Raw genomic sequence first — 19,336 nt, 5'->3', positions numbered from 1 at the left:
ATTTGCAAAGTGTGTGGAAAAATATTTCCCGAGATTAACACAAGAAACGTCAGGAGATATCACGTAGGACAATTTTCCAATGTAAATATTGTAGAAGAAAGTTCAAGAACGCATAGAACGTTCAACGTCACGAAGCCGCGTGTAATGTAGATTCAGCGAGAAGAAAATATAAAGAGTTCAACCGTAGTCAAGAAAACTTTGATTAATTTTTAAAAAGTACACCTCTGCGTGAGATTTTTAATTCTCCGTTGCTGTCTTGGCATGCTTCAAGTTCTGTTACTGAGCACACATTTCGGGATAAAGAGAGGCAATGTCATAGTTATGAAATAAGGGTAATAATAGTGGTAATAAAAGAAAAGGAGAAGAAGAAAGAGAAGATCTCAATATTTCATTACCATTAGAGCTTTATGATTTTACTTCATTTTCTAAGTCTACTTCAGGTTCTGTCGCAGTGCAGGAGATGCAACATAGAGTGGAAGAAAATTTCACAACGTTTCATGCTATGTAAACAAGTTAATTTTCTACCTGGAAGCGCTACTGATGAAGCACGTATTACATTAAAGCAAGTCCCTACACATCAAATGTCTGCAGATAGGCTCAAAATTAACAACAATCCTATCTTACCCTACGTTGATGTAAGATACTGTAAGGACCCCAACGTAGTTGTAAAATTTTGCAACTTCTAAGAGCCAGTCAAGATGCTGGTTACTCAGAGTATAAAAATATTTTTGAAATACAACAAGAATTACGTTGTGCAGGTATTATTGACTAATAGCTCTTCAAAGTGAAGAACTTTCCTGCAAGCTCTGTCCCGACAGCACAACAGCCTAAACACCTTCCTACATTCCCATCCCTCACCTTCACTCTCATCTACGTCATCCTTCTGTAGCATATAGTAGAACGATTACCTATATTGGTACAGACTCTTTTCCATCATTCTCCCCTCCTCAGGGTGTTAACTCCGCTCTAGCTGTAAAGCCGGACTCAAGCCCTAATAAAGAGAGGAGAGGCTCCCTAAATACTATAAAAATGTAAGCAATTTTGCCCTTTAGAACTTTTGCCGGTTTGCCCTTTATCCCATTAGCCCTTTAGGCCATTAGCCCTTTAGCCCCTTAGCCCTTTAGAAATTGAGACCTTTATGCCTACGAGGAGAAGGTGTTCTTTTACATTTTTGCACTTCTAATAAGATATCATTAGCGCTTTAGCCCATTAGCCCTTCAGACCATTAGCCATTTAGGCCTTTATCTCTAGGAAAGGGGAGGAGGAGGAGGAGTCATTTTACCCTTTTGTCCTTCTATTAAGATGTGGCCCCTGAGTTCCATTCCCTATCATGTGTGTAGCACGATTTATTCGGCTTTATCGCTCCTGCATTAGCTACAAGCTTTTATAAGCAATGCCAACAGATTCAATTAGTATATTCCCAAACATAATTTCAAGTTACATTGTTTATTCGATAATTTGATCGACTGCTAGGTGTTTAAATGTAACCAATATATTTCCTATGGCACTAGGCGTTCTTATAGCAGCCCATGTGTGCCATCTTGTGCAATGGTCCATAGCCGTAATCTTTCTCCATAATAGCCCCTGTATAGCCCCCATCTTGTGCATTCACCCATGGCAATCATCTTTCGACCTAAGAGCCGGTGTATACCCACCATCGTTTGCAATCGCCGCTAGGCCGTCTCATAAGACCTTCTGTACATCCGCAATCTTGAGCAGTAGGCCTCTCAGCTAGCTTTCTCTAAAAGAGCTTCTGTATAGCCGCCATCTTGCGCAAGAGCGCTTAAGCCATCTATGTGTAGGCACCATCTTGCGCAAGCGCCCCTAAGCCGTCTGATAAGAGGCTATGTATAGCCGCCATCTTTCGCACGTAACCCTAGGCCGTCTCATAAGACCTTCTGTACATCCGCAATATTGAGCAGTAGGCCTGTCAGCTAGCTTTCTCTAAAAGAGCTTCTGTATAGCCGTCATCTTGCGCAAGAGCGCTTAAGCCATCTATGTGTAGGCACCATCTTGCGCAAGCGCCCCTAAGCCGTCTGATAAGAGGCTATGTATAGCCGCCATCTTTCGCACGTAACCCTAGGCCGTCTCATAAGAACATGTGCCACCTTGCGCAAGCGCCCCTAGGCCGTCTCATTAGATGATGTGTATGGGCGCCATCTTGTTCAGTTGGCGTCGGGAAGGGCTCTTGACGTGAAACTAAGGGTAGTCACTTCCAGTTGGTGGATGCAAGTTTAGGCTCTCTCTCTTAGGCGTCGGGAAGGGCAGCTAGGCGTTAAAGTATGGTTAGGCCCCTCAACATAGCGACTGTAAGGTTAGATTCGCTCTCTTATGCAAAATGCGCAAATCGACATTGCTTATCTACTATACTGGGGTTCAATGACCTTGCATTGGAACCTGCATTGCTACACTACTAGACCTCGGGTGCTGACTCATTTCCGAGTGTTGAACTGTCCTTGCTCCTCTACTTGAGACCGCATAGTTTAGGTTAGGTATGGTATCTTCTCGTGCTGAGTAATATCAACTCAAGGGACGTAACACTTCCCGTGGAATTTCTTATTTAATTGTTATCTTACATCACTTTTAGGCGGAAGTATAATGTGTTGCAAATTTTAAAAAAGTGTATGGAGTTTCGCAGTTGCCACACAACTATACAAGTAAGTACACACTAATATGAGGGTCGCAAGGCCAGCGCTCAACCGCCTGAGTCACTTAGCCCGGCAACATTTTATGCATACTTTTTAACATCTTTAAATCATTGCTGGTAGATAATGTTTAGATGTTTGAAGCAATGTAACTTAATAGTTAACACTTAAGTAATAATTAAGAAGTTATTCCTCGGCAATTTCCGTGAATGTGGGAAGTAACTAACAGATCTTACAAGTCGGCGTATTAATATTTGGGAAAACATGGCTATTCCTAATCAAAAAATGATACAAATGTTGTGTAGAAGAAAGGGACTGAAGGGTAGTGCCACAAGTGTCAAGGAAAAAACGAAACAAGAAAGCTACTGTACGTATGACCATTATTATTGGTAGTAGTAGGACAACGCGGATTCAAAAACAATGGGTGCTGCGTCAGCAATGTCCCACGAGGTCATTTATCCCTGGCAAGGTCATTGGACCCATGATGTCACGGTCATGTGACCATGACGTCACGGCCACGTGCTCGTGCATCTTGACAGACACTAACTACACTTTTGTTTCCTTACGCGGATTTTTGAATAAGTGCTCATGGCTAAACTCACTACTGACATCTTAACTGGTCCTAACCTCGTGCACTTGTTATAGCGGGGACTTTGAATAAGTCGGCGATTCCAACCTCACTGCTGTCATCGTAACAGGTCATAAACACGTGCACTGGTTTGGCGCGGAGTTTGAATAAGTGTGCATGGCTAACCTCACTGCTGTCAGCTTGACAAGTCCTAACCACGTGCTCGTGTTGGGCGCGGAATATTGAACGACCCTAACCTCACAGCTGCTATCATGACGGGACTTAGCCACGTGCTGGCGCAGAATTTTAGGAAGAGAGAACGACTGGGGGCGTAACTACACAGAACCTAGTTTTACAGCCAAGTAACTCTTCTCGACACCACCTTAGAAGGGCCTAACCTCAGAGGATCCTAGTTTTAAAGCTAACTGCCCTTCTTAACATACGCCTTTCCCGACACCTTTTTAGAGAGACCTAAATTCAAAGGACCCAAGTTTTAAGGCTAGCTGCCCTTCTTGACATGCCCTTTCCTGACATCACCTTACAGAGATCTAACATCACAGGTTGGAGAGATGCCCCTTCCCAAATCCATATTTGAGATCCCCTTCCCGATGTGACCCCTGGAGGGGTCTATCCTTACATATATTGTGATATGCGCCCCCTTCCAGTCGCCATCTTGTGCAAGTCTTAACGTCTCCATCCGACGCGTGACCTCCCCCGTTACAGAGGACCGGCAATGCATTGTGCTGTGCCCTCTACCAAGAGCAACATATACAGTCTGTTGCTACCTTATATTACTCATACATTCCAGATATAAATGTATGTTTGTAGCGATTTGAATAGTCAGCATACATTCGCCCGTGTTCTGAACAGGGAAACTTGGCTTGGTTTTAAATATATGTTAGGAGCGCGATAACTTGTTGGTAAAAAAGATAGAAATTGACACGCATTCAGACGGTGATTGCACGGAATAAAACTGAACGGGAATCTACCTCTCTTTCCTTATTTCTCGAATATAACATCAACTTTATGACGCAAACACAACAGTCACCTTAACAGAAAAAATGTAGTCTTGAATTCGTTCCCTGTTCTCTCTGTTCAGTTCTAGAATAAAATATCTCGAGTACATGCAACACATGGATTCGAACCCTGATATCTCTGATTAATGGTAGAATAAAAAATAATCAGATAATCAAACTACCTCACTCCTCATTTCGTGTCCTCCCTGAACCATTTGTGCGTTTATTGTCTCCATATTTGCATTAATGTATAATAATTCTTTGTTGGGTAAACTGAAGAGAAAAACTCTCAAGCTTCGAACGTGTAAATCACACTTCAAACCTACTTAGATAAAATTACATAGACCTGACTTACGAATTGTGATGCGATTACAGTTGGTAATGATCTTACCTGTTACATTAAATCAACATTTGTGAATATTTCATAATTAAGAAGTAGAGACATAATATTACGTCCTTGCATTGCCTCTTTGCGTGACGTCATAAGAGCAACAGAACAACCTGTACATCACGAAGGCAGCGGTTCGATACCAAGTACCTATCAGATTAATTCCACAAACTGTATTACTGTACTTTAAAAGTTGTGTTAAATTCAAATGGCGCATGCAAACATTTTGAATATAAAGAAATAAAACACGTGTATTTATAACATAAACATAAAATATTATCCGTCCAACACAGAAGAACAACTCTGCAATTGAGAACACACGGTACCGTTATCATCCAATGTCCACTGGCGTTCTTGCGGCCATGCACAGACACGTCCAACTTAGAGCCCACGGACGATGCACAGTGATCTGCGCTCGCCAGTGAAACTGCTAGCATCAGGAGCAAGAGAACCTGGAAAAGGTACAGAGTTCAACAGTTAACTATGACTGAAGTGACATTCTAAAGGAGGTTGTGACAGAAAAGTTGGTATTTCAATGCAGAACACTGATTTCGGTTCCATCTATCCAACGTCAGTCAAACAAACACATTACCTTAGTTGTCAGCCCAGTTTGACAACTTTGATGGTCAGTTAACAAAACAGCGCGCAGTATTTACCTATGTAATGTAATCGTCTGTTTCCCCGTGTAGTTTTATGTATTCTGGAAAGATTTATGAACTTGATCCAAACTACTTTTTAATTATAATCATGAGAGCTTAATGAACTTTGTTAAAGGAATATACGTATGTCAAATTATCTGACAATTCCACGTCCCTTGTTACATTTTCTCCCTGTCGTGGCCTACATTTATATACATTAGTAAGACTACAGCCCCATCTAGTCCAAGTAACTATTGTGCGGGGAACTCGTCCTGTGTTGTTTCTCACTGAAGACTGATTGCAGTTACTTGCACGGGGCAGAGAGCGTGAGGTGCACAGGTAATATTTACCAATACAATATATTCGGAATTGTTTTTTCTTTCCTTTCTAACTCTTTGAACGTGAACCAAGAAATGGAATTTCAACGCTCGAGAAATGTACAATTAAGATCTCGAATGCTCTGATATTTAACAACATATCTGGGGAGAGGACTCGCGTCTGTCACAGTCTGATGACCCGTGCTAGTCTTTACAAATGGAAAACTCATAATTCACGTAGAGAAGCCGCAGCTTCCAGAGCACATTACATTGGTTGGGGCTCGAACTCTGATATCCAATTCGTAAATGGTTTTGCAAAAGGTAAACTGAATCGGAAGGAACCGTGGTTTCTAGTTTTACACCAGACTGGGCTCGAACCCTCGATTGTAGTTCACAATGATTTTAGAATACGCCTGTTTTCGGGGCAGTATAATACATTATTTACGATTGCCTGACATCACGGACCCTTAACGCAGAAGGGGTATTTTACCCACGAGTTTAGTATTACCTGGTTACCCTCTCTATATTAAGGAAACCAAACACCAGAGAAAGTCCTACATACATTTCACAGAAATGCGGACACCCTAACTGTCGCGTGCTTACTAAAAACATCGAAATCTCTCCCGAGATTCACATAGTTAAAGTTCGGCCATTCGTTGTTAATTAGCTCATGTTCAAGGTACTGAGTCGCTTCCTCTCCCTTAATCCGCCATCAGATGATACACACGAAAGTCAATCAGTACAAGAAACCTTGGCTCAAAAATTCACTCTTTAAATAGAGAAACAGCTGCTCTTTCTGGAAGGATTTATTTTTATACATTTCGATTCGACAATCTATTTGATGTTATATAAATTGATAGGCTGATTAAATTGTTGAACTACTGAATGATTGAATGAAAACTGACTGGCGATAGCTCACCCAAGCTCCAAATACCAATTTTCCTTCAGGTTGATAATGTCCTTTCAACAACAGGGAGCAATAGGGACATTTGTCCCAGAAAGACAAACTACTAGAATATCTGACATTTCACACAGGTGACAGCATATACAACTTTACGAGGCCACGATACAGTGAACATAAAATACCTACAACTTTTCTCTAGTATTCTACCATACATATTCTCTAAATGTGACGAAGTTGGACATAACTACCTATTTATCTCTGAGCACCTCCCCAGTTACTTGGCAGTTTGCATGAAGGAGCTGTACCAAATTAATTCAGAGTCTGTAGTATCCCCGGCATGAAATGTGATAAGCGGAAGCTGAGGAAAGTATTCTTTATGGTTATATTGAACACATCTTTAAAATGTCAAACTGTTCTGATAGAAGAACATTTTTGTTTAGGAAAATTCATTTCCGTGAGGATCAACTAGCAGGGCCCAAGCAAGATAGACCAGATATTTTATATTCAGGAGGCCAAATGGACTGCATCGCTATTTACCATTGCAGGGCGTATCAACAGGGCGGTACAGGTAAGAGAGGACTATTGGACTAGAATAGGTGGCTACATTTCAAGAAAGCAAGACCATTGCAATGGAACAGGTGAAGCATTGTCTCGTCATATTATGATTAAGAGCGAATTCTGCAAGGCAGTGTTACTGGACGGCGGTGTTTCCTTGTATATTAATTACTCTGTCGACGCTGTGAAAGTAGTACATGTGGATAACTGCAAGTACCCAGGTGAGCTTTACAGATCTCTTCGTATGGTTATGGGTGTATTTAGGGGTCGCAGTAAGGATGTAAACCAGAGCCGTATAAGTTATTGGTAAGACCCTTTCAGCGTGTGAGAGACTCACCAGGAATTGTTTTTTTGCTATTTGCTTTACGTCGCACCGACACAGATATTTCTTATGGCGACGATGGGAGATGAAGGGCCTGGGAATGGGAAGGAAGCGGCCGTGGCCTTAATTAACGTACAGCCCCAGCATTTTCATGGAGTGAAAATGGGAAACCACGGAAAACCATCTTCAGGGCTGCCGACAGTGGGGTTCGAACCCACTATCTCCCGATTACTGGATACAGGCCGCACTTAAGCGACAACAGCTATCGAGCTCGGTCTCACCAAGATTACTTGACTCAAGAACGACATGAAAAGATCCACAGGAGAGCAGCGTGATTTGCTCTGGGTGGCTTCTGTCAAGGAATAGTGTAATGAAAATATTGGAAACTTCGGTCTGGGAAGACTGGGGAGTAAGGAGACAAACAGCTGAGCTGTAATGCGTCACCTCACGGACACTCATACTACACACACAATACTCTATACATGGACATTATCAGGGATATACTTTCAAGTTTTATATCCGCATGACCTAAGCACCATCACAGTCCTGGTTCTGTGGCCTCTTAGTACACTTTACACGCATATTCTTTGAGGAAAGAATGCTGTACAAATAGACTGCCGAAGTGCAGTATATCTTGGTGTGAGGAAAGCCATTGTCAGAAGATTAGGAGCGTTTGAAATGCGGGTCTACTGTATTAACCAGGATGAATAGAAATGTGCAGCTCTCCTACTCCGGTCATATCATTAGGCTCCCGCCTCCAAATGTTTATACAAGGGAAGATCGAGAAAAGAGGGGATCTGCGAGACCCCGCACGTGTTGGCTAAGGGGAACCTTCGACTGTAGTTCAGCCAACAGCAAAACTAAGATCCAGAGTCCAATGACGGGTACGGCACTAGGACTCTATCCAGTGTGATTTAAATATTTCGGCAGGCAGAGCGGCCAAAGAGACGGGAGGATAAAAGTGGAACTACTTGCATAGAATAATGTACTATTAATAACGGATTGTTCCTCTATAGCTCGCATGGAGAGACCGCACTTAACTGTACAGCTTGGTGCCTACTGTCAGCACTTAACTGTATAGCTTGGTGCCTACTGACCGCACTTAACTGAATAGCTTGGTGCCTACTGACCGCACTTAACTGTATAGCTTGGTGCCTGCTGCAAATGAGCTCCTGAAAGCCTCTCTGCAGCTCGTGTGGAGAGACCGCACTTAACTGTATAGCTTGGTGCCTGCTGCAAATGAGCTCCTGAAAGCCTCTCTATAGCTCGTGTGGAGAGACCGCACTTAACTGTATAGCTTGGTGCCTGCTGCAAATGAGCTCCTGAAAGCCTCTCTATAGCTCGTGTGGGGAGACCGCACTTAACTCTATAGCTTGGTGCCTGCTGCAAACGAGCTCCTGAAAGCCTCTCTATAGCTCGCGTGGAGAGACCGCACTTAACTGTATAGCTTGGTGCCTACTGTCCGCACTTAACTGTATAGCTTGGTGCCTACTGACCGCACTTAACTGGTGCCTGCTGCAAATGAGCTCCTGAAAGCCTCTCTATAGCTCGTGTGGAGAGACCGCACTTAACTGTATAGCTTGGTGCCTGCTGCAAATGAGCTCCTGAAAGCCTCTCTATAGCTCGTGTGGAGAGACCGCACTTAACTGTATAGCTTGGTGCCTACTGACCGCACTTAACTGTATAGCTTGGTGCCTGCTGCAAATGAGCTCCTGAAAGTCTCTCTTTTCTCTCCGTCGACTTGTCTCCACCACTGACAGCACACCTTTGTGTTACATCACGTTCCCTTGTTTAAACATTCATCAATCACAAATATTCCACTGAAATTCTGTGAAAATTCCACTACTCTATTGAGATATTTCTTCCTTAAGTGGTGAAATGGTTTGGTACAATAGGTACTGGGTTCGATTAGCTGCCGTGTCGGGATTTTAACGTTAATTGGTTAATCGGGGGCCGTGTGTTTGTGATGTCTTCTTAAGTAGGAGCCGCATCCACAGAGACATGCAGGTCGCCTATAAGACCTACCCCAGGCCTGCTCGGAGGACATTCGCAATTATTATTATTATTATTATTATTATTATTATTATTATTATTATTATTATTATTATTATTATTATTATTTGTCCAACCCTTGTACCGTTTTCTCTACGGGGTCGTGTATGAGGTGAGATGAATCTGTCGAGGCGGTTTTGTTATGACCGAATGCCCTTTCTTATCAGAAAAGTTAATGAGATGAAATATGATAGTTAGAGAGGAGAGGGTGAGACCCAGTGCCGGCACATAGCCTACGCTTCTTCTTGTCGAATAGCAGCAAGGGGACTGCTCGTGGCTTAACGTCTCCATCGGACGGTCGAATCACCAGCAGCAGCGTCATATGCCCTCACTCCGTATGAGCACTGCAGAGACGTTTGGAATTTAATCAAGGCTTATCTAGTGATGAATGTAGGATACCAGCAATTCCCCTATCCTGCCGGCCAACATTCTGATGGTGAACGTTCTTTCGACCAACGGGACTCGAACCGGGTAACCACGTTGTCAGGGCCATTTAGATTTCAACGCCTTAACGATCATGGCCACGATGCGTCCTCTTATTATTATTATTATTATTATTATTATTATTATTATTATTATTATTATTATTATTATTATTATTATTATTATTATTATTATTATTATTATTATAAAATGTCCACTCCAAGCCTGACAACAACTCACCCTTGACCCCTTGTTATCAGCTATAGAGAAATAAACAAACACTCACCAAGAGAAGCGACATCCTTACGAGTTCTGATAGTGATATCTTTAGCTGTGGCTTGCTATTTATTTCATTGACTTGAGTGTTAAGAAAGTCCCGCATGCTGAATACAGCCAGCTCGTTGGCCGACTGGATGACCTCTCCAACCTTCGACGTCATATTCCGATAACCGAGCGGAGATTTATCACGCAAAAAACTATCTGTGCGAGCCTGTAACAAAAAACTATGAATAAAGACCAGATTTTAACAAATCTCTTGCATTTTGTGATCACAAATCTTACATTTATTCAATAATAAGGTAACAGTTAGTTTAACTTTATGTTTGGTTCGATAACTGTCTGGGCCTCCAGTGAGCTGAAAAGGAGATAGAAAATTATACAATATCGACATTCTTTCCCAAATTTACAATTTTGTGGCCTTGTTAATGAGTTCTAGAGTGCGACTCACAACAATATTGGTACCCTAAACCAGCAGCGTCTTTGTTCAGGTACGAGGGCGACCAAGTCGATGTTCCACGAGAAGTTGGAGACTTGATTTCCTGTTTATGGAACATCAACTGGAAGAGGTACAAGAGGAGTTTAGTAGCTAATATTACAAGTAAAACGGAAGGGCCTGTGATTACAATGGTCAGTCGCATCAAACGGGAAGACCTAGGGTTGTAATCTTGATATCAGTTGCTACGACAGACGTGAATACTTTCTTAAGCGTCCTGTACGTGTGTAAATCTTGACAGCATTTTCATATATTTCAGTTAGATCGTTGTATTCGTCTTGCGGTTTAAATTAATTTTGTTCGCACAAAAAGTCACCCATGCACCCGACGATGTCATTTTCGAGATTCTCGGCAAGGTTTTACAGATACGACTGCCGCGTTTAAATGACAACAACCACAGCAACAGAGGAGGGTTCGATTTATTATTATTATTATTATTATTATTATTATTATTATTATTATTATTATTATTATTATTATTATTATTATTATTATTGATACGGGGATACCCGTGGAGCAGAAAGAGGTTAAAGAAGGTGCTGGGGTGAATGGGTCTAACTACAATGTCAAGAATTGAATTTAGAACTTAAACTGAAGATTATATTTTCAGAACTCAAAATTTAACAATTTTTACAGGTACAACTAGCAAACACAAAACAAGATTGTGAAAAAATTCAAGATTCAGATTGACACCTTGGGCTTTAAGGTGGATTATGACTGAAATTTGTGGAATTTGTGTCGAAAAATCACTTTTTGAGTTTTGTGTTTAAAAAATAGCTCCATCTTCCCTCCTTCAGAAAATGTTATAAATTTCCTTCCAGCGCCATTTTTAAACCTCCCAGTGGCTATTTAAAGGGAGAGCGCGTGGGATTTAACGTCCGGTCCACGCTCTCTTTCTACTGAGACGCCACAGTCTTCGTTGTTGCTGAGTGTTTTTTTCGGAGTTTTGAATATTGCGCGAAACATTTCCCTCCGAGGACAACAGACACTCAGCTACGCAGTCTCCTTTCATTTGTTTGCACTATAGTCAAAATAATTACTAAAATAATAAATAATTTACTAGTCCAACAAAAGGAACTAAAAATGTGTTGCAAAACAAGAGTAGATTTATTTTAGCCACACAAGTGCATTTTCAAGGTTGCATATTTTCTCTTGTATCTTTGTTTACATTTTTTACTTAGTATTTATACTAGTCGCGTTGTGGAAGCATGTTCCTGTTTTAATTTGTATACAGTTTTCACGAGAAATCTTATTCCTGAGTGATAAAATTATTTATCCCATGAAAAGCAGTACCCTAAGTTCATTTTACTGTGTATATATAGTGTGAATATTTTTAATTCACTGTATTTAACGGGATAGTGCTTTGTTTCCGGTATATTTGTAATTATATACATTGTTTGGTTAGGCAAACATCCTGTGTTATGATGAATAAAGGGCCCAGAACTTCTTATAGGTCAGGAAAGAAACGCCCTTCCAGTAGAAGTCTGCCTGCAAAATTGAGATATTCTGCAAGGAAATATCAGGAGGTAAAGCCAGGTACAGCTCCATTTAGGCCTAGTGAGCAGGTTCCTGATTCTAGTACCTTACCACCTCCAGTTATTACTGTTTCAGAAAGAAAAATCGACTAATTTTCTGATTCTTACCCTACCTCTAAATGTTCTAATTTTGCACCTGTAAATTACACCTTAGTACATAGTGATGTGTGGAGTGAACTTCTGAAAGAACTGCTATGTGGTGAGTGTCGAACCAAATCAATTTCAATTCAGTTTAGAGAGAGCCATTGTTTTTCCTCTAAAATTATTGTTAAATGCAGAACTTGTGATTATGTTTCTGCAAACGTATATAGTTCTCCAAGAGTGAAAATTATAATTCACAGAGGCCTGCTTTCCATGTGAACAATGCTATGGTTGAGACATTTAGCACTATAGGTAAGGGTCAACGAGGGTTGGAAAAATTCTCTGTTGGTGGCATGAACACTTTAGGACCTAGGCCTTTTCCAGCCCTTCTGAAACTTTTGAATGATGAGGGCAAATTAATGAGGAAAGAAGTACTTGATATGGCTGCACAAGTTGTACGCAGTGCTCATGGAGCTAATGACAATGAAATATTAGATATTTGCGTATCATATGATGCCAGTTGGCATAAATGTGGTCACACATCCAACTATGAAGTAGGGTTTGCTATTGACATGCAGACTGGTATTGTGCTAGATTACCATGTGCTGTCAAAGTACTGTCAGAAGTGTGTGGTAGCTGAAAGGGACTTGGGGAAACATAGTTCAGAATTTGATATATGGTATGAAGGTCATAACAATTCTAGTGAGTGTGAAAAAATTATTGTGGGTCCTCCAACGCTATGGAAAGAGATATTGGAGAGATTCTGTGGAGGAGATCACTTGGCAAGGGGTTCCGCTACACTACCATGTTGTCAGATGGGGATGCTAAGACTAATGCTCATTTAAATCAGATTCGAGTATATGGACCAGGTATCACTATAGTAAAGGAAGAGTGCATTCATCATGTATCGAAACGCCTTGGCACTGCTCTTCGCAATACTGTTAGAGATTGGAAGGCAAAGGGTGAAACACTAGGTGGGCGGAAAGAGGGCAGCTTGACGGAAACCACCATGACTAAGCTTGGGCATTATTTCAGACATGCCATAGTCAACAACATCCCAGATGTGGCTAAAATGAAGAGGGCAATTTATTCTACCCTTAGACATTGCATGTCAACAGATCTCAACCCTCAGCATATAACTTGCCCCAAAGGTGTCGATTCTTGGTGCTTCTTTAATAGACAGCAGGCAGAGGGGAAACCAGTTGACAGTCACAGTCGAATGACTTGCAAACTTAGGCCATCTGTTGTAACCAAGATTGCACCAGTATATCAGCGACTGGCTTCGGATGAAATGTTGCGACGTTGTTGTGCTGGCAAGACCCAGAATGCCAACGAGTCACTTCACAGTATGGTTTGGTCTAAGTGTCCGAAGGAAGTATTCATTTCCAAGTCAAAACTTGAACTAGGTGTACTCAGGGCAGTCTCAGAGTTCAACATGGGACACTACAAGACAGCTGAGACCCTTCATGCCATCAGGAATTCAATTCTTTCTTCAACCACCCAGTCATTGTGTAAATCACAAGACAACCGTCGTGTGGCTCGGGGCAGGAAGAGGAGCTTTACATTTCTTGAGCTACGAGCTCAAATTTACAAAGAGCACAGATTTACTCAAGGGCAAAAATCCCCCAAATTCATGGAGCACTTGCTCCCAAAAGACAATGTCTAGCCTTCCAGAGGCACTCGTTATAATCACAAAACTGAACAAGAGCTAACAGGCTCTCAGTTTCTTCTAGCCTATTCTAGGCAATATCCGAAAATTACAATCACTCGCAGTCAAGGTACAACTCACAAATTTGAAACAGGGTTATCTTGTACCCAACCTATTGGGCCTTTGCGGAAAAGAACAGGTTAAGTTAATGGCCCGAAACACAAATTGAATGGAGGCGTGTACTTGCACTCCTAGATAGGAACTCTTAAAACCTAAAGGGCACTAGGCCGATGAAACAAGGGCTACTCCCAAACTATTAATGTCTTACGTAAAGGAAGAAAAACAGTTACAAAACGTAGTCACCTCAAACCAAGATGAAGGGGAGCTCCAGAGGGTACATCACTCTCTATCCCCGATTTACAGTCGAAGATTTTATGAATTTTTTACATTAGCCAGCAGAAAGTTACATTTTAGAAAAGAAGTTTACATAGTTTACATAGTTAATGATTCGGAACTTTCCCTCGGGTTCCACTGCGGAGCTAGCAAGAAAGAAAGATGTTATGTGGCCATTAGCTGGTAGATGTACTGCTGCCTGACGAAGGAGGCCTCCTGCTTTGACACACGCTCCTAGTAAGATGACAATCAATTGGCCAAGAGACGTACAAAGCCGCAGTTTATAAACCCTCAGGGAAGGTTCGAGATCTTTCACGAATGAAACCTGCCACACCCTCTCAATTTATTGGTCAATATAAAAGTTACACTCAAAATCGAATAATAATATGAAGAAGACTGTGATTGATAGAAAATTTATTACAGAAATTAGTGGTTAACCAATCACTAAAAACTGGCGGAAAGAAAAGGTAAATATTGCCAACCCAAAACTAAATGACCATCAATCATTAAAAAATCTTATGAATAAAAGTTCTTAGTTTTTTGAGTACTGTCATCTATGGGAGAATGTCCGAACTTCTTGATGAATGGCAAACCAAACAAGTAGAAATTCACACAGGTAAGGAAACTGCACAATAACAAAATTCTTATCTTCTGAGTAAAGTTCTAAGTTGGTGTAGTTTCAGTTTCACTATTTTCCAATAGGGGAGTTCATTTAGGCGCTAGTTTTGAATACTCGCCGTTGAGGTGTACCTCCCGGTACAGACCTCTACACCCCCCCCCCCCAAGTGTCCTTCCTTGGGGTGACCCAGAATAATTTTGAAAAAATTATTTCCAGTTGAAGAACATTTCTACGTCTTTCTGTTTTTGAAGTAGATAGTTGGAAACTTGTTTAACTTCAGTTTTAGAGTGTCCTTGTTGTTGTAGAATATTAACAACATGTTGACAGTTTTGAGGCTAGACCTGCCGCTGCTGCCGATACCCAGTTGAGGTCGCCCGGACCCCTCAAGCACCCTCAGATACACCTCTCCCGCTACTATGAGAGGGGTAGTCGTGGTGATGTTAGAAGTATATGTGCAGTCCCCAGATGAGTTGGCGGTAGTGTCATCGCACTTCAGCCTTTGCCGGGAGATGAACTCTGGAACGCCGTTCACAAGGAGCCTTCACGGGAGTGGAGAGGGCCCGTACCCCACTTCAGTTGCAGTACGGCGGCGAACGGCTGAGGGGGCACTGAAACAGTAAGATCTCGGCGACAGAACTGTATAGTAGTAGTATTTATTCACTCATTATGTTGTTTACATATTTACAGAACTCTGTTTCTTATATACATAACTCTTCTAATAACATTGTTACTTGAGAAAAATTAATCTTGTAACTAAACCACATATATTACAGAAATAGTAGGATTATTATTAACATATTAATACTTAAAATAAATTGTACTTCTAACTATCTGTTCCACACATTAAATAAATTATTATTATTATTATTATTATTATTATTATTATTATTATTATTATTATTATTATTATTATTATTATTATTATTATTATTATTATTATTATTATTATTATAACAAAATCACACCAACTTCAACAGAGTCGAGTAGATATCAGTAAAATACCACGTAAGGTTAAACCTTGTGTGTGGTAATTTAGAATATTAATTACATAGAGAGAAATATATTTTTAAATGATGCCTGAAGTACGAGTATGTGTATGAGTAAATGATGGATATGATCAACAGCTCATGGTGGAGCATCGAATAGAAATTGGATATGGTGACGTGATATTCTCATTTAGTTATTTCTTCCATAACAGTTTTATTATCCCTGACAAAGGATTTAAGACACTTCAGACTTATTTTCTGACTTAATGAAGTAGTTTGTAAAGAACCGGACAGGACATTAAAGAATTTTGGAATGAAGTACAAGAAATTGCGCTTTGTTATGCTAAGTTTGGGTTTGTATAAGATACAATGGTGGTACATCTTACTGCGTGTTGAATATTCATGTTTAATGATCTCAATTATATTTTTGTTTTTGTTAATAATATTTGTATATTTCAAGGGCATAGAGCTGTTTTACATCTATATATATAAAAGCAAGTCGGGCTGGAGCGATGTATATATAAATATTTAAAATTGTTAAAAGACGTGAATAAATGAGGCACTTCCAGAAATTTCAGAAATTTGAAAATTGGTACGAGGGAAACTGATGACCCCAGGATCCCTAGAAGAAAAGGAAATTCTCAAAATTCCCTGAAGGGGGCCCGCTGGTAGGCTCAAATTTTGGGCTCAGCATAAGAACACAGTGGTATAGTATATCCAAAACGATAACCTACAGGTTTCGTGGGCTTAAAAATTTTCGGGAATTTCCTCATTTTTATCCCCCATCCCCCAAAATCAAGATGGCAGCACAACCTGCCAGACGAGGTAGACAATTGAAATTTTGTGAAATTATAGCTTTTGGTCCCTAACTGACGAGAAAATTCCAAGATGTTCAAATTCTTCACTTTTTACCCCCAAAGATATCGAAATATGGAGGCAATTTTATGACTGTGCACACATTCTTTTGAGCAATTTTTTGGCTAAACGGTAAGTCGTATCACAAAACGGAAGGCACGATGTCTCCTCAATTGGGAGTGATCTACAACTTTGCTCCTGTGACATTTTGTCGTATCTCTCTCCCTTATACTTTGAATTTGGCCGTATTTCTGGATTGTTCGTAAATTTGGTGATTTTTCCAAGTATATTTCATTGTTTGACACACTTATAATAATGATAGGATCATCACGTTGGGTGCGCACATTGGCACGATTAAGGGACATATGTGTACCAAATTTGATGATCTAGCTTATACATAAGTAGGCAAAAAGTAATGTAAAATGTTAAAAATGCACCCAAATTTCACCCTATTCAAAATTTGAACTCAATTTACTCCCTTATTATGGGAGATACGAGGATATGGTTTAGAAACAAACATGGCGATAAACGGGGCGTTTGATGGCGCAAACTGTTTCTTAATATCAGAAACCGTTTTGGAGATATGAATCTCGAAGTGGAAGTCTGCACTTTTCAACGTGCTCATGCTTATCCGTCATCTATATATATTAAAAAAATCGGACTGGAGCGATGTATATACACTGACTGACAGAACAAATGCAACACCAAGGAGGAGTGGTCAGAACTTTATGCCAATTGCAGGGTAGACTGACGTCACTGAGGTATGCTCATGATGTGAAATGCGCCGCTGTGCTGCGCATGTAGCGAACGATAAATGGGACACGGCGTTGGCGAATGGTCCACTTCGTACCGTGATTTCTCAGCCGACAGTCATTGTAGAACGTGTTGTCGTGTGCCACAGGACACGTGTATAGCTAAGAATGCCAGGCCGCCGTCAACGGAGGCATTTCCATCAGACAGACGACTTTACGAGGGGTATGGTGATCGGGCTGAGAAGGGCAGGTTGGTCGCTTCGTCAAATCGCAGCCGATACCCATAGGGATGTGTCCACGGTGCAGCGCCTGTGGCGAAGATGGTTGGCGCAGGGACATGTGGCACGTGCGAGGGGTCCAGGCGCAGCCCGAGTGACGTCAGCACGCGAGGATCGGCGCATCCGCCGCCAAGCGGTGGCAGCCCCGCACGCCACGTCAACCGCCATTCTTCAACATGTGCAAGACACCCTGGCTGTTCCAATATCGACCAGAACAATTTCCCGTCGATTGGTTGAAGGAGGCCTGCACTCCCGGCGTCCGCTCAGAAGACTACCATTGACTCCACAGCATAGACGTGCACGCCTGGCATGGTGCCGGGCTAGAGCGACTTGGATGAGGGAATGGCGGAACGTCGTGTTCTCCGATGAGTCACGCTTCTGTTCTGTCAGTGATAGTCACCGCAGACGAGTGTGGCGTCGGCGTAGAGAAAGGTCAAATCCGGCAGTAACTGTGGAGCGCCCTACCGCTAGACAACGCGGCATCATGGTTTGGGGCGCTATTGCGTATGATTCCACGTCACCTCTAGTGCGTATTCAAGGCACGTTAAATGCCCACCGCTACGTGGAGCATGTGCTGCGGCCGGTGGCACTACCGTACCTTCAGGGGCTGCCCAATGCTCTGTTTCAGCAGGATAATGCCCGCCCACACACTGCTCGCATCTCCCAACAGGCTCTACGAGGTGTACAGATGCTTCCGTGGCCAGCGTACTCTCCGTATCTCTCACCAATCGAACACGTGTGGGATCTCATTGGACGCCGTTTGCAAACTCTGCCCCAGCCTCGTACGGACGACCAACTGTGGCAAATGGTTGACAGAGAATGGAGAACCATCCCTCAGGACACCATCCGCACTCTTATTGACTCTGTACCTCGACGCGTTTCTGTGTGCATCGCCGCTCGCGGTGGTCCTACATCCTACTGAGTCGATGCCGTGCGCATTGTGTAACCTGCACATCGGTTTGAAATAAACATCAATTATTCGTCCGTGCCGTCTCTGTTTTTTCCCCAACTTTCATCCCTTTCGAACCACTCCTCCTTGGTGTTTGCATTGTCACTGTCAGTCAGTGTATAAATATTTAAAAATGAAAAAAGACGTGAATTAATGAGGCACTTCCAGAAATCTCAGAAATTTGAAACTTGGTACGAGGGAAACTGATGACCCCAGGATCCCTAGAAAAATCGGAAATTCTCAAAATTCCCTGAAGGGGGCACGCTGGGGGGCTCAAATTTTGGGCTCAGCATAAGAACACATTCGTATAGTATATCCAAAACGATAATCTATAGGTTTCTTGGGCTTAAAAATTTTCGGGAATTTCCTCATTTTTATCCCCCATCCCCCCAAATCAAGATGGCGGCACAACCTGCCAGACGAGGTAGACAATTGAAATTTGGTAAAATTATAGCTTTTGGTCCCTAACTGACGGGAAAATTCCAAGATATTCAAATTCTTCACTTTTTACCCCCAAAGATATCGAAATATGGAGGCAATTTTAATGACTGTGCAGACATTACTTTTGAGCTCTTTTTGGCTAAACGGTAAGTCGTATCACAAAACGGAAGGCACAATGTCACTTCAATTCGGAGTGATC

The 19,336-nt window shown here is 41.7% G+C and overlaps 1 protein-coding gene across 1 annotated transcript in view; it reads right to left on the bottom strand.

Moving 5' to 3' along the window:
* The window catches only part of LOC136886548 (hemolymph lipopolysaccharide-binding protein-like), a 42,193-nt gene extending 32,057 nt beyond the window's left edge, over nucleotides 1-10,136 (bottom strand). The window contains exons 1-2 of the mRNA XM_068230498.1: nucleotides 10,115-10,136; nucleotides 4,944-5,069 (exon numbers count right to left, since the gene is read on the bottom strand). Coding sequence (XP_068086599.1) covers nucleotides 4,944-5,069; nucleotides 10,115-10,129 — 141 coding nt within the window. The 5' untranslated portion in view covers nucleotides 10,130-10,136. The remainder of the gene's footprint in view (nucleotides 1-4,943; nucleotides 5,070-10,114) is intronic.
* Between the last annotated feature and the right edge of the window lie 9,200 nt (nucleotides 10,137-19,336).

This window comes from Anabrus simplex, chromosome X (assembly GCF_040414725.1).
Source record: "Anabrus simplex isolate iqAnaSimp1 chromosome X, ASM4041472v1, whole genome shotgun sequence".
NCBI lineage: Eukaryota > Metazoa > Arthropoda > Insecta > Orthoptera > Tettigoniidae > Anabrus > Anabrus simplex.
This window is presented reverse-complemented; position numbering and strand designations above follow the sequence as displayed.